The 14,600-nt window shown below is 40.2% G+C and overlaps 1 protein-coding gene across 2 annotated transcripts in view; it reads left to right on the top strand.

The window, feature by feature from the left end:
- Positions 1-14,600, top strand: part of PARP12 (poly(ADP-ribose) polymerase family member 12) — a 44,998-nt gene that overhangs the window by 6,906 nt on the left and 23,492 nt on the right. Inside the window, exons 3-5 of one of the 2 annotated variants that reach the window (XM_068549562.1) lie at positions 542-842; positions 3,157-3,255; positions 8,593-8,716. In XM_068549562.1, coding sequence (XP_068405663.1) covers positions 542-842; positions 3,157-3,255; positions 8,593-8,716 — 524 coding nt within the window. The remainder of the gene's footprint in view (positions 1-541; positions 843-3,156; positions 3,256-8,592; positions 8,717-14,600) is intronic. The other variant, XM_068549563.1, reaches the window with a different exon arrangement.

The following is a 14,600-nucleotide window of genomic DNA, read 5'->3' as shown; positions in this document are numbered from 1 at the left end:
GGCAAGCCTTTTAACTTCTCTGAGTCTCATTTTGCACTTGGGAAATGAAAGGGCTGTATTTGGCTTTCTTGAAGATACTTTAAAGCCTCAGAGCCTCTTTGACCTAGAATTGGAGAAAAAAAAGTGCTGGGAGAAACTGGGCCCTGGGTTAGAGAGAGTTGGTGAATCAGTGGGGGCAGGGGCTAGGTAGCGTGTAAGGTTTGTTAGTAGTGTAAGGTTTGCTGTGCGAGTTACATTAAAATGTTTTCTCATGTGAAGGGAGCAGCTCTGATCAGCTGGATGTTCTTTGGATTTTCCCGGCGGAGGGGCTTGTTCTGAGCAGTCCGCTGTCCTCCCCGGTCCCATTTACCAAGGGCATGTGCTAGCGGCATCCATCTAGAGTGAGGGATGTTCTCAGAGCTGTGCGACCAGTGTCACAACGGGATCGCAGCCTTGGCTAGGTCTCTGGAGGAACCTCTTTCTCTAGTAGGTGGCTCAGTAAGGAGGTGGTGTTGTGTGAGGCCTTTCTAAGCTGCTGTCGTTTTTCCTTCTCTGTTAACAGATCTGCCTTCATTACAACAAAGGACATGGACCCTACGGCTCTTGTTCCTTTAGAAAGCAATGTGTCAAACTCCACGTCTGCCAGTATTTTTCACAGGGTGAATGCAAGTTTGGCACTGGCTGTAAGAGATCCCATGATTTCTCTAATTCTGAGAACCTGGAAAAACTGGAGAAGTTGGGCATGAGGTCAGAGCTGGTGAGCAGGCTGCCTTCCATTTACAGAAATGCTCATGACATCAAGAATAAGAGCTCTCCCTCCATCAGAGTGCCGCCTCCTCCCTCTTGGTCACAGGGGACTTCCGGTAAGGCTCTGGGCTGGGGCTCCTGGATGCCAGCTGACCGCTAAATGGCATGTGTGACTTTGGGCAAGTCTGTGCTGCTTCTAGTAAAATGCAGTTGGCCATCCCCTCCTAGCCAGTGGGGATTGTGAAGATGAATTGAAATCAGAGCTGTGAACGAGCAAGACATTCTAAACAAATGCCGACTGGTGTCGAGGGTGGGTGAATTCTCTCTGGGCCTCATCTGCACAGAGATGGGAGATGCTGCTTCTCCCTATCCAGTCTTCTCTCTGCCCCCCTGGAGAGCTTGTTTTCCAGTGAGGGACCCCAGAGTTAATGCCATGCTGTACAACTCTGGGGCCATCCTTTGCATTGCATTCTGTTTAGATTTTTTTTTTTTTAATGAGTGAATGAAGCATATTTTATTTACTTATTTTTGAATGAAGCATATTTTAATTTCAGCTCTCTTCTTGACATGAATGGATCTTTTTCGTCACTGCAGGTTGACTTTGTTCACCGCTCATCTCTAGACGGTGCCGACCACAGTAGGCACTGAGACATTTGTTGAATGGGTGAATCTGTCAGGAGACTTGTTACAAAATTTTTTTTGAGAAATATCAGGCTTATTGACAGGCAAACGGGGGAATTTTGAGCGGAGATTGTTTATTTAATAAGCATTTCTTGAGTACCTGTTGGTTGGGACGTGAATACCATGGTCCCTCAGGGAGGCTGTGATGCCTTGGTGTCCTTTGGATTTTCACAGTATCTGCTGTTGGCTGGCCGTTCTGATGATCCATTTTCTCATTCAACAAATGTGAGTCCTGGCCACGTGCTGGCCACTATCCTGGGCCCTGGTTATACCTTGGTGACTGTGAGCCGTGGCTCCCCCCCACTTGTTTGCTGTAGTGATAATCTAGGATTTTGAATAGAACACTTCCTAGAATACCAGTGCCAGGATGATCAGCAAACAAACTTATCACTCTAATCTTACCTGATTTTTATATTTGAAAGTTGTCCTCGTCATATGTTTTTTCTTTACATTTTCTTCAATTATTTTTGGTTAGTTTCTTTCAACAGTAAGAAGCCTAGAAGCAAACAGGTTTTGCTTTAAACAGTTTGTTAAAAGTGTCAGTTGGATTATGGCCTTGTTAGAAAGGGAGGGGAGGATACCTGCGCCTGGGGGGAGAGGGAGGCCAGCTCTAAGGCTCCACAGGTGTGGGTTTTAAGGTGCAGCCTGTGGCTGTCTGAGGGGCCTATAAAACAACAAGGGAAGATGAATAACAAAATAGGGAGGGTTTGCTAATGAGTTTTATATGCTTATACGGTGGCAGTTGGGGCCCACCGAAATGTAATTATTAGGTAATGGCTCATAGAAGCACTTCTAGTAAAGGTAAACTTTGAGAGCACTTGCACGCTCTTGTTATATTACAGTAGTTTTTGAAAATTATTTATTTTTATTTATTTTTGGCTGCGTTGGGTCTTCATTGCAGTGTGCGAGCTTCTCATTATGGTGGCTTCTCTTGTTGCGGAGCACCGGGCTCTAGGCACGCGGGCTTCAGTAGTTGTGGCTTGAGGGCCCTAGAGCGCAGGCTCTGTAGTTGTGGCGCATGGGCTTTGTTGCTCCGCGACATGTGGGATCTTCCTGGACCAGGGCTCGAACCCGTGTCCCCCGCATTGGCAGGCGGATTCTTAACCACTGCGCCACCAGGGAAGTCCCTACAATTTTTATAATTAACCTAAATTAGGTTTCATTTTGAATTGTGGGCTTTCTGTTTATTGTTATTTTTTTCTTGGTATTGGCACCCGATTCTAATAGTTCATTGACAGGTATTTGCTTTTGCAGTCAAATCTAGTTTATAAAATGCAGCCTTCACTTGCTCTCTGGGCTCATCACATCCGTAGATACAGAAGGAAAATGTTGGTTAGTGGTTCCCCCCTATTAAAAAAGTATCCCAGGTTCCACTGTTGAAGGCTTCTGATTGTGTCAGTCTGAGGTAGAGCCGGGCACTTCTGTTTTTAAACAGGTCTCCTAGTGAATTGGGTGCACAGCCAGAGTTGAGAAAAGACTCACCCCCAGCCCCCAACCATGACGTCCTGGATTTGGCAAGCAGCCCTGTGACCTTGGGCTCCCTGATTCCTCCCTAAAAAGCAGAGGACCCACCTGTGTGTCTGAGGGTGCTTTCGTCCAGAACTTTATAAGATTTTGTGAGGTTGCCTTGCCCACTTTTGCCTCATGCAGAGGGATGAATGAATCCTTTTTTCTCTCCTTTGTACCTTGAACTACCCCAACCCCATGTCAGAAGCATCGGTGATACATCTTTGCAGTGTTTCTTTGTAGAAAGAAGAGGTGCAGGTTCTGTGTCCCCAAACACTGCCAACCAAGAGGAGAGTGATCAGATTTGCTTGTTCCATATCTGGAAGAGTTGTAGCTTTCAAGGTGAGTCAGGGGAAACCCCTTCGTCCATTTGTGGGCGGGATAACTGCTTCTGGTTCCCAGAGCTCTGCTCTGACACCACCCCTCGAGGTCCTCTCCCCACCGCCGTCCAGAGAGGGTCAGGCCATCTTAATTGTGAGCTGGTGTCACTTCAGTGATTTTGTTGGGGAGTTGAGGGTGATAGGAATTACTTGAGTTTCTAAAAATCAAACTGTGGATGGAGAGCATGACCGTTTGGTTCGTGCAGCAAATGAGTGTCAAGTGTTGCCCCTTGGTCAACTTAGCATGAGGTCACAGACCTGCAGAGACACTCGGATGCCCAGTCTAGTGTCCCTTATGGAGGGAGGTTGTAGTCTCAGAGATAACTTAGAACCTGGGAACGCCTTCCCTCAGGAGGAAACACCTGTGTTCACTCTTGGGGGATCAGTATTTATTTAAGTTTGGGGTTTCTCTCCACATTCTCTCTTTTATCAGAAGTAGCAAATCTTGTGTGTGGGTGTGGGTGTGGGTGTGAGACTGTATTTTCACTAAACCTTTGTTCTTGCTGCTGTCTTGGGCTTTGATTGAAGAAAGATTCCTTCTCAAATTTTGTGACTCCGCTTAAAAAAAAACAAACCACCAAAACTTCCTGTTTTGTTTTCAGTCTTTAAAAACTACCCAAGCAATTCATGAATATTTTCACTTTGTAGAAGAGTGAAATGATACAGAGTAAAGCCTGAAGTCTTCCTTCAGCCTTCTCTGAAGGTAAACACGTGATGTGTGGTCATATTTGTTTCACATATTTTTCAACAGATGGGAGCATGCACATTATTTAACCTGCTTCTTTTATTTAATGGTGTGTACTTGAGATTTTTTTCTACATTAGTATGTATGTGTATGTCTACCGGGATTTTAAAAACAACTGTGTAGTATTTGATTAGAGTGATTTTTTTTCCCTTGAGCGTCTGAGTACACATGTGTATTTCCATAGATAGATTCCTGGAAATGGAATACTAGGTCAAGGAATATGTGCTATATATACATATATATATATATGTGTGTGTGTGTATGTGTGTGTGTATATATATATACATGTATGTGTGTGTATATGTATATATATATATATATATAGTCTTAAAAATCAGCATTATTAGATATAATTTACATACAATAAAATGCACCCATTTTAAGTATACCTTTTGAGTTTTGGTAAGTATGTTTGCCCATGTAACTATCACTATAATCTAGATACGGAACCGTTCTCTCATTCCAAAAATTCCCCTTATGCCCCTATACAGTCGATCCTCACCCCCCAGTTTCCTGGCCCAAGGCAATCCCTGATCTACTTTTTGTTGATGTAGAGTAGATGTGCGTTTTCCAGAATTTTATATAAATGTAATCATACAGCATGTATTCTCCTGTTGCATGGATTAACTACAAGTTGTTTATCCATTTATATGTTGATGAACATTTGGGTTTCCAGTTTTTGGCTTTTATAAATAAAGCCTCTATCAATATTCATGTACAAGTTTTCATGTGGTTGTATGTCTTCCTCTCTTGGGTAAAGACCTAGAAGTGGAATGTCTGATCATATGGTAAATGTGTGTTTAACATTACAAGATACAGCCAGACTGTCTTCCAAAGTGGATGTATTTCGCCTTCCCACCAGCAGTGTGTGAGCGTTTTGCTTGCTCTGCATCCTTGCCAACACTTGGTATTGTCAGTCCTATGAATTTTAGCCATCCTAGCAAATGAGTAGTATCTCATTGTGGCTTTCATTTGCATTTCCCTGATGAGTAATGATATTTAACATTTATGTTCATGTGCCTTTTGGCCATTTGTATATCTTCTGTGAAGTATCTGTTTAAATCTTTTGCCTATTTTACAGGCAGATAACAGCTTTGTTAAGATATTAAGTATATTTCATATAGTATACAATTCACCCATTTAATAGTTTTTAATATAGTCAGAGTTGTGCAACCATCATCATGGTCAATATTAGAACATTTTCATCACCTCCAAAGAAATCCATAACCATTAGCAGTCACTACCCATTCTTTCCTCCCCCCAGCTCCTGGCATTTACATTATGTCTCTGGGTTTGCCTGGATATTTCATATAAATGGAATCATACAACGTGTGGTCTTTTGTGACTGTTTGGCCCATTTTTTTATTGGGTTGTTTGATCTCTCATTATTGACTTCTAGTAGTTTTGAATATTCTTTATTCATGTCTTTGTCAGATATAGGTATTGAAAATATATTCTCCCAGTCTTTGTCTTTCATGTTCTTTTTTTTTTACAGTATCTTTGGAAGAATATGTTTTACGTTGATGTCCATTTTAATATATTTTTTAATGGTTTGTGGTTTTTGTGCCCTAAAAATCTTTGTCTCTTCCAGGCCCAGGAAAATGTCTCTCCTATGGTTTTTTTTTTTCCAGAAGTTTATAGGCTTAGCTTTTATGTTTAGGCCTGGTTGTTTCTCTTGATCTATTTTCTCCAAAAATTGTTTCCTTAGGGGTTGATTCTTCCGTGTGAGTTAGCTGCCTGTCTGTGTTATTTTTCCTCGTGTGTTGGGTGGCTCTTGGTTGTGTGCCCATGTTGGTACTCAAATCCCTGTGCCTACTGGTGGATGCTGATTCTGATTCCAGGCTTAATGGGGAAGAGGCGGTAAGTCTTGGTTGGTTGGTTGTGGGGGCTGCTAGCGTATGTTCGAAGGTCAGGGCGGGGGCTTTGATGGCTTTCTCGCATGCTTCTCTCTCCAGCCCCTGTATCCACACCCACGTGTTCTATGGGACAAAGAACAAGGTTGCTGGGCACAAGCAAGGCACTGATGGGGCACTTGCTCCACTGGGTCCTGATTCCTCTCAGTGCTCTTGTCCGGGTGTCTTTCTTGCTCCTTGTTACACCTGACTCTGAGTTTGTGAAGCCCCCAGCTCCTTCCTACTTCTGGGGTGGCTCTCTTCTGCATATTCTACATGTATTTTTCTCTCTTTGTTGGTTTGGTTCTTACTGCTTCATATTTTTAGGAATTCTTTAGTAATTCTGGTCTTTTGATGGTACTTCTGTTTTCCAGTGCTTTTGGATTTCTTCTTCTCTGTGGTCTGTCATTTCAAGGGAAGTAGGGAGAAAGGGGATGTGGATGTGGGTACTTTGCCAATTTGATTTGGTTTCTGTGACTAACCTAGAAAACCTAGACTTGGGAATGCAACAGTGAGGTGGGGAACATTGGAAGAAGGGAGGGAAACAGAGAGGGGACAGAAGGACCAGGAAAGATGTAGCAGAGCAGGGGCTTTGCACGCTCAGCGCTGAGCGAGGACTCCGCTCTTGCCATCTTCAGGGCTGCAGTGGCCTGCGTGGCATCCTCCTCCTCAGGGCACCTTCCGGCTTGTGAGCAGCATGGGCTCCATGCTCAGGTTGGATTAAGAGCTAGAAGCCTCAGGCCTCACAGTGCCTTCCCCTGGCCCCTATGTCCTTCCCAAGGAAGTGTCAGCCTCGAGAGGGGTGGGTGGTGCTCCTACCTTGACAGGTGCCTTCTTAAGGGGAGAGCCTTTCTTCAGGCTGTCCAGGACTCACCTGTGCTGGGCTGTATAGATGAGCGGCTGAACTCTCATTCCTCATCATTTCCCTTAGTGCCCCTTAGGAAGAAACAGGAAATCTTATTTGGTCGTGACCTCTGGACCACAGCTGTGGCCTTATCTATTCAGGTCGAGCCCCTGGTTATCACTTTATTGTCCACACCCCTGGTCAGGAGTCTAAGAAGGCTCCGTTTGGCCTGGTGTGAGCCATCCCTGCCCTAACTCTGGACAGGCCAGGACATCCTGACTCCCCAGTGGGGCTCTTTCCAGCCTGGTTGAACTTGGCAGAGATTTCCTTGGTTGGGGTCCCTCCTCCTGTTCTCTAAGCCCTGTCGGCCTGGCCTCAGGCCTGGTCTTCGACAAGCCCAGGCTGTCTCCTCACTTCCTCCCCGGTCCCTGCCACCCCACTGCTCCCTTGCAGAGTCTCTGGGAAAGAAGTGGCATTAAGACTTGCCTGAAAGACTGCGTACGATGTGAGAAAATTTTAATTTTTTTCAGGTGTCAAGTTAGCCATTGCTTCATTGTTATTATTTTGAAAGATGAATTAAAAATGTACAAAAGACAGTCAGTAAGAAATGTCTTCGTCACAACCCTTTTCCCCAGCACCCAGATTCCCTTCAGAAAGTCATTATTACTAGTTCCTTGAATATTTTTCCATCAAGAGTTTATACAAGCACAAGTGTGTATGTTTAGTCTTTTCTTTTTACACAGGTACACTTTATGAACGCTGTTTTGTATCTTTTTTCACTTAACTAGATGTTTAATTTTTTGGACTATATATTTTTGTGGTTCAAAATTCAAAACAAATCTCTCCTCCTGACTTTGTGCTGTGCCACCCAGTCCTCCGGCAGCAAGGAATACTGTGTGCGTGTATGTGTATTCAGTCCGAGTATCGCTAATCTTATTTTTTCTATTCTTTTACCCAAATAGAGGCATTCCACACCTGTGTATCTTTCTACCTAATAGTGTAAATCCTGCAGGTGTCAGTGTGAAGATTCCCATTGCTCTTCTTTCCTGTCTCTCTTTCCTCTCACAACATTCCTCCGTCAGGATGTACCAGAACCTCACAGTCTATTGAAAGGTAGAGGGAGGGTGTGGGCAGCGTTCCAGGTGAGCGGCCGACATGAGCCAAGGCAAGGCGGGCAGGAGGTGCTAGGAGGTACAGGCCCCAGGAGCACACAGAAGGCATGGGGGAGTAGTTGGATGGAAACCGTAGACCCGGGCCGTGTGTATAATGCCTTCGGGGGGTGGGGTGTGTTGAGGAGGGGTGAGTAAGTTAGCAGCCAGAAAGATCAAGGTGGGCTGAAACCACACTGCTGACCCACCTGCTGTAGGACCTGCTGGGGTTGGGATGGTTCTGGTAGAGATGAACCTGCTCCCGTTTCTGGTGTGACCACGCCCCATCCAAGTGTCACGTGTGTAGCAGTAATGCACGGACAGACTGCCCCTGCAGACATGGAGCCTTCGACCATCGCATGATCAGCTTCTTTACTCTCATGAGATGAAATTCATACATAATGTAACCCACCAACACACAGTTTTTAAAAAATCAGTTTAGTATGTTTCATGTCCTATTAACAAGGGAGACATAAAAGGAAAGTGTATATCCTAAAATGCATAGTATTTGATATCTAAATGCTCAGGTATGACTGCATTAAAAAAGGCTCCCTCATAGATTTCCAAAATGTTCCCAGGTCAGCAGGCAGCACCACACCCCTTGAGAACTGTGGGTCTGGGCCAGGCTGTGTATTGCCAGTGTGCTCACTTCTTTATATTTTTATTTCAGATAAGTGCAGTAGAGTTCATTTCCATTTGCCATATCGATGGCAAGTCTTAGATGGAGGCAAGTGGAAGGATTTGCGCAAAATGGAGCTTGTCGAAGAGGCATATAGCAATCCTGCAAGAGACGGGTATGAAATGTGTCACTTGTGTCTGCTTTGTGCCTGGGCTTTTGTGTGTGGTACGGGAAGTTTAGACACAGTAGGGTTTCGTTTTGATGGGCTTCATACACAGACGCACACACACAGAGTAAGGAGGCGGGAAGCTCCGTGCGCGAAATTGGAAGTTGACGGTCATGCTGGTGGTTGGTGCCCGTGTTGCCCCATCTTCCTCTTTTTTCAGGGAGGAGCTATGGGGAGAGAAGGGGTGGGTACCAAGTAAGTTCTGAATTATTTGATGCTGGGATTGATCATATAAATATATCCTCATTGATTAGTCCAGAAAAGCAAGAGGCAATCATTTGTGAAATTTTTAGCCTTTGCCTGTAAAGTCATACAGCTGAACTACTGTTTATTGTTCAGCCTTTTTTATTTTTCTAAGTATGTCCTAGTATTTTCACTTAGTTGAGAGTAAATGGGGAAGTCCTGGGTAGCCTTATTTTCAAATGCCTATCATATCTTGGATTAAACTTGCTAAAATGTGTTGCCAAGAAGAGAATTTGAGCCCGTTTTTTGAGTGGATAAAATAAATTTGTGCTTAGGGTGCAATTATGTGCAAATTGCTACTGGTAAAGCATGTGAAACAAATTATCCCCCTTCAGAAGATTAAGTGGCTCACATAACCAGCTCTTATCTACGTCCCCCCTTCTCTTTCTCTTCCTTTTTTTTGGGAGGCTTTTTAAGTCAAAATTTATACTCGTTGACATGCACAGATATTAAGTATATAGTTCAGTGAGTTTTGAGGAAGGTATGTACGCTTGTGTAGCCAACGCTCTGATCCAGCTGTAGATCATTTTCATCACCCAGAAGGTCCCCTCCTGCCCCCTTCCAGTCAGTGCCCACCCTGTAAACCACCGCTGTTCCAACATCTGTCAGCACAGATAGTCTCTCCTGTCCTTGAACCTCATCTGAATGGAGCTACTCTGGACTGTTGCCTGGAGGCTTCTCTCAGGGCTCTGTTCTTGACGCTTCTCCCGGTCCATGTGTGCTCGGGCTTCTTTCGGGTAGGTGTTCGGGGGTGCGCCTGCTGGGAAGTAGGCTGGTCCCTCCTCAGTTCTGCCAGGGGATGCCAGATTCTTTTCCACAGTGATTGTACTGCTTCCCACCCCCACTTAGCGGTCTGTGGTGACATGTCTCCCTCACATTTGGTGTAGTCTGCCGTCTGCGCTTTTCTAGTCTTCGGTGTAAAATAAGGTCTCCATTTTCATATCCCTGAGTCCTGGTGACGGCAAGTGTCTCTTCACATGTTCAGTGGCCATTTATGCTTCTTCTGCTGTGAAATGTCTGTGCTTGTAGTTTGCCCATTTTGTTGAGGGGAAAGGTTGTGTTCTTCATTAGTTCTCAAACTTCAAGAGTTTTGGAACTCTTCAAGCTTCTGGGTATTAAATGTGTGTTGAAAATAAATGAACTCCAGTCAGCTTATGATATCTGTTAATGAAGAGAAGTATTTATCTGTCCTTTCCTTTATAGTTTTATACTTTTTTCTTTTCTTTTCTTTTTTTTTTTGGAGGTTTTATACCTTTTGTGTCGTAAGAAATCCTTCCTTATCCTGAGACCGTAAAATATTTGTCCTGAATTTTCTTTAAAAATTTTTAACATTTTAAGAACTGTATTAACCTCTCCTTGCGTGTGGTGAAGTGTAGGTCCAGTTTCATTCTTATGCAGATGAACTGCCAGTTTTTCCAAAGACCACTTTTTAAAAATATATTTAATTAAAACATTTAGAGTTTGGGATTGACATGTATACACTGTTATATTTAAGATAGTTAACCAACAAGGACCTATTGTATAGCACAGGGAACTCTGCTTAATATTCTGTAATAACCTAAAGGGGAAAAGAATTTGAAAAAGAATAGATACATGTATATGTATAATTGAATCACTTTGCTGTACACCTGAAACTAAGACAACATTGTTAATCAACTATACTCCAATATAAAATAAAAAATTTTAAAAAAAGAAGTAAGACATTAAAAAAATAAAAATAAAATGTTAGGATAAAAAAAGTAAAAAAGAAGTATTCAAAAAGTAAATCAAATTGAGACAAATGAACCAAAATATGTATGGGATAAAGGATAAACCGCATAGAGAAGAAATATTCCAAGTGATTTGTTTAATACGTTGTAATTCGACTCTACATCTTTAGGAAGATATGTTCTTACGGACGAAAGAACAGCAAAAAAAAAAGTCTTAAACTCTGCTCAGCAAAAAAATAAAATTTAAAAATTGTGATAAAATAGACATAACTTAAAATTTACCATCTTAACCATTTTTAAGTGTAAGGTTCAGTGGCATTAAATACATTCACATTGTTGTGCAGCCATCTCTACCATTCATTTCCAGAAGTCAGTCAATTTTTAAACCCACCAAAACTGAGCCAGATTTGGCAAAATGTGAATACATTTTATAGCTTAATTTCAGACTTAGATGCTAAGTACTACTTTTGTAAGTAGGCCATCTTTTTTGCATCTGTTTTCAATGCTGTCTGTGTCAGGTGTTGAGTTAGCAAATACACACCCGTCTGTTTCTGGCCTCTTCTGTTTCATTGGTCTGTGTGTCTCTGTGTCAACATCACACTGTCTCATGTAGAAGAGCTTTACAGTACGTTTAGGCATGTGGTAAGGCAAATCCCCACCTTATTTTTCCTCAAATTGTCTTGCCTCTTGGTCTTTTGCTCCTCTTCAGAAATTTTAAAATCTGCCTGTTGGTTTTCACAAAAAACTCTGTTGTGGTTTTTTTTAACTTGAAATTGCATTGTCTATTATCAGTTTGGGGAGAACTGACATCATAATGATGCCAAGACTTTTTATTCATATACGTGATAGCATCTCATTTAAACGTTCTTTAATATTTTTCAGTAGTTCTCTAATTTTCTCCATTAAGGTCTTGTGTATCTTTTGTTAGATTTTTTTTTTCTTTAGGGATTTATTAGCTTCTTCATTTCCTTTTCCAAAAAAAATTTCTCCAGTTTTTTTGAGAGATAATTGACATACAACACTGTAGAAGTTTAAGGTGTAGAGCACGATGACTTGACACAAGTATATATTGCCAAGTGATTACTGCAGTAGGTTTAGTTAACATCCATCACCTCATATAGTTACCCCTACCCATTTATTTTCTCGTGATGAGAACTTTTAATATTTATTCTCTTAGCAACTTTCAAATTACCATACAGCATCATTAACTATAGTTAATCATGTTGTGCATTACATCCCTAGTTACATGTTTTTGTTGTTGTATTTTCTCCCTGCTGATGTGTAGAAATGCAGTTGACTTTTCTATCTTATATCCTGCAACTTTACTAAAATATCTTAACTCAGAATCTACTGATAATTTATTTGAATTATCTGTATAGTTATCTATATGTTCTAGGTATCTGTATAGAAATTAATATCTGTGAATAGCAGTTTGTTTTTCCTTTTCAATTCTTACACATTTTATTTCTTTTTATTGTCTTATTATAGTGGCTAAGATCTGTACCATGCTGAATAGAAGTGGTGATAGCTGGAAGATTCTTCTTCTTTTTTTCCTTATTTTAAAAGGAGTAATTTTAAAATGTTTTTCCTTAAAGCATGTGTGAATGTTTGGAACCTTTGGCATTGCTAATCAATTCTAGTTTTATTCCTAGTATGCCAGGAGTTGTTTTTTTTTTTTAATTGTGTATGGAAATTGAATTTTATTGAGTGCTATTTCTATGTTAATTAAGAGCCAATGTTTTGTTCTCCTTTACTTGTTAACGCAGTGATTTACATTAATTTTCTAATGTTAAGTCCATTGCATTCCCAGACCTAAGTCATACGTAGCCTGTGTACACATGCACATATGCACACGATGGTGAACTTTGTATTGCCAGTATTTGGTCTAAGATTTTTGCATTTACGTTTGAATAAGATTGGTCTATAATTGTTTCATATTGTCTTTGCCTGTTTTTTTTTAATTGAAGTATAGTTGATGTACAATATTATATGTTACAGGTGTACAGTATAAATGATGCCTGGTTTTTATATTATGAAATTCCTAGCCTCATAAAAATGAGATTGGGATGGATTCTCTTCCTATCCTGAAAAAATCCTGTGAAATTAGAATTATTTTTTTCCTGAATGATCATGTGTCTAAAAATTTCTGGGCCTGATGTTTAATTCCTGAGAAGATTTTAAACTACTGACCCAATTTCTTATAATTGTTTTAGGACCAGTCAGGTTTTCTGTTTTTCCTTGAGTCAACTTGGTAAGTTGATATTTTTTCTAGGAGTTTGTTGTTTTTATTTATTTTCAAAGTTACTGTCATAAAGTTACTTGTAATATCCCTTTTAGTGTCTATACCATCTTTAATTTTGTCCCCTTTTACAGTTCTAATCTTTTTTCTGTCCCTCCCTTTTTTCTTGATCAATCTTGGAGAGATTTATTGATTTTACTAATATTTTTCTTTTCTGGAGGAACAAACTTTTTTCCTTTTTTGATCTCATAGATTAGATGACCCATGATTTATTTCTAAGTGTATTTTAAAATTAGTTTTTAAATTTAAATTCAAATGGATTGCATTGTGGTCAGGCTATATAATAGATTCTTCGAATTTTGTTGAGGCTTGCTTTATGGGTGTAGTACATGGTTAGTTTTGGTAAAATTCTGTGTATGCAAAGTCTTTTGGATGTGGTGTTAGATGAAGTGTGTTAATTGTGTGGTTCTAATCTTCTTTATCCTTATTGATTTCTTTGTCTGCTTCTTGTATCAGTTACTCAGAAAGGTATGTTAACATTCACTATGAATTTGTCGGTTCTCCTTGTAATTCCATCAATTTTTATTTTATATATTTAAAAACTATTATGAAGTATATAGAAGTTTAAAACTTTTATCTTCCTGTTAAATTGAGCCTGTTAGTAATAGAAAGTGGATGCTTTTTATTTCTAGTAATGCTTTTATGCCTTAAGTCTGTTTAGTTTGATATTAATATAACTATGCCAGCTTTTTTTTAGCCTCTGTTCACTATTTTACTTTCAAACTCTTTTGTTTACATTTTAGTTATATTTCCTGTAAACATCGTAGAACTTGTTATTTTTTCAGTATGACAATCTTTCTCTTTTAATCAAAAGTTATTTATTGTGGTTTATCCATTTGTTGTGATTACCTATACATTTGAATTTATTTATTCTACTGTCTGTTTTGGTTTTTGCTATTTGACCTGCTTTTTCTATTTTTCTTTTCTCTCTTTGATCTTCTCTTAGATGTTTCCACATTTGATTTTTTTTTTCCCCCTCATCTACTAATTTGGAAGTTACATAGTGAATTTCTGTTCTTTTAGTGGTTACCCTGGAAAACAGACCCTGTAACTTAATATACCTTAGTTTAACAACTTAAGCTAATCAATACGTTTTATCATTCTCCTGAACAATAGAAGAATCTTGAACACTTGAATTCTGACTAGTTTCATTCAAACTTACATACTACTTGTGTGAATTTGGGGAAAGTACTTAGCCGTCCTGTGCCTCAGTTTCTGCATATGTCAAGTAGATAAAAATAATAGTTCCTATATCAAAGTGTTATTTTGAGAATTAAAAGAATTAATGTGTGTAAAACACTCAGAACAATGCCAGGCATGTAAGATGTGCTATGTAAATATTGCTTCTATTATTTTCTTAATCCCAGAAGTTAGAAATTAGCATTGTTTTATACAGTCAATATTTGTTTAAATTTAAACGTTTACCATTTTGGTTTTTTTAATGTTTTTTTTTAATCAATATTTATTTCATATTGAAGTATAGTTGTTTTTTTTTTTTTCTTTTTTTGGCCTCGCCACACAGCTTGCGGGATCTCAGTTCCCTGACCAGGGATTAAATGTGGGCCACGGCAGTGAAAGCCCG

This window comes from Eschrichtius robustus, chromosome 8 (genome assembly GCF_028021215.1).
Source record: "Eschrichtius robustus isolate mEscRob2 chromosome 8, mEscRob2.pri, whole genome shotgun sequence".
In the NCBI taxonomy this organism is placed as follows: Eukaryota; Metazoa; Chordata; class Mammalia; order Artiodactyla; family Eschrichtiidae; genus Eschrichtius; species Eschrichtius robustus.
This window is presented reverse-complemented; position numbering and strand designations above follow the sequence as displayed.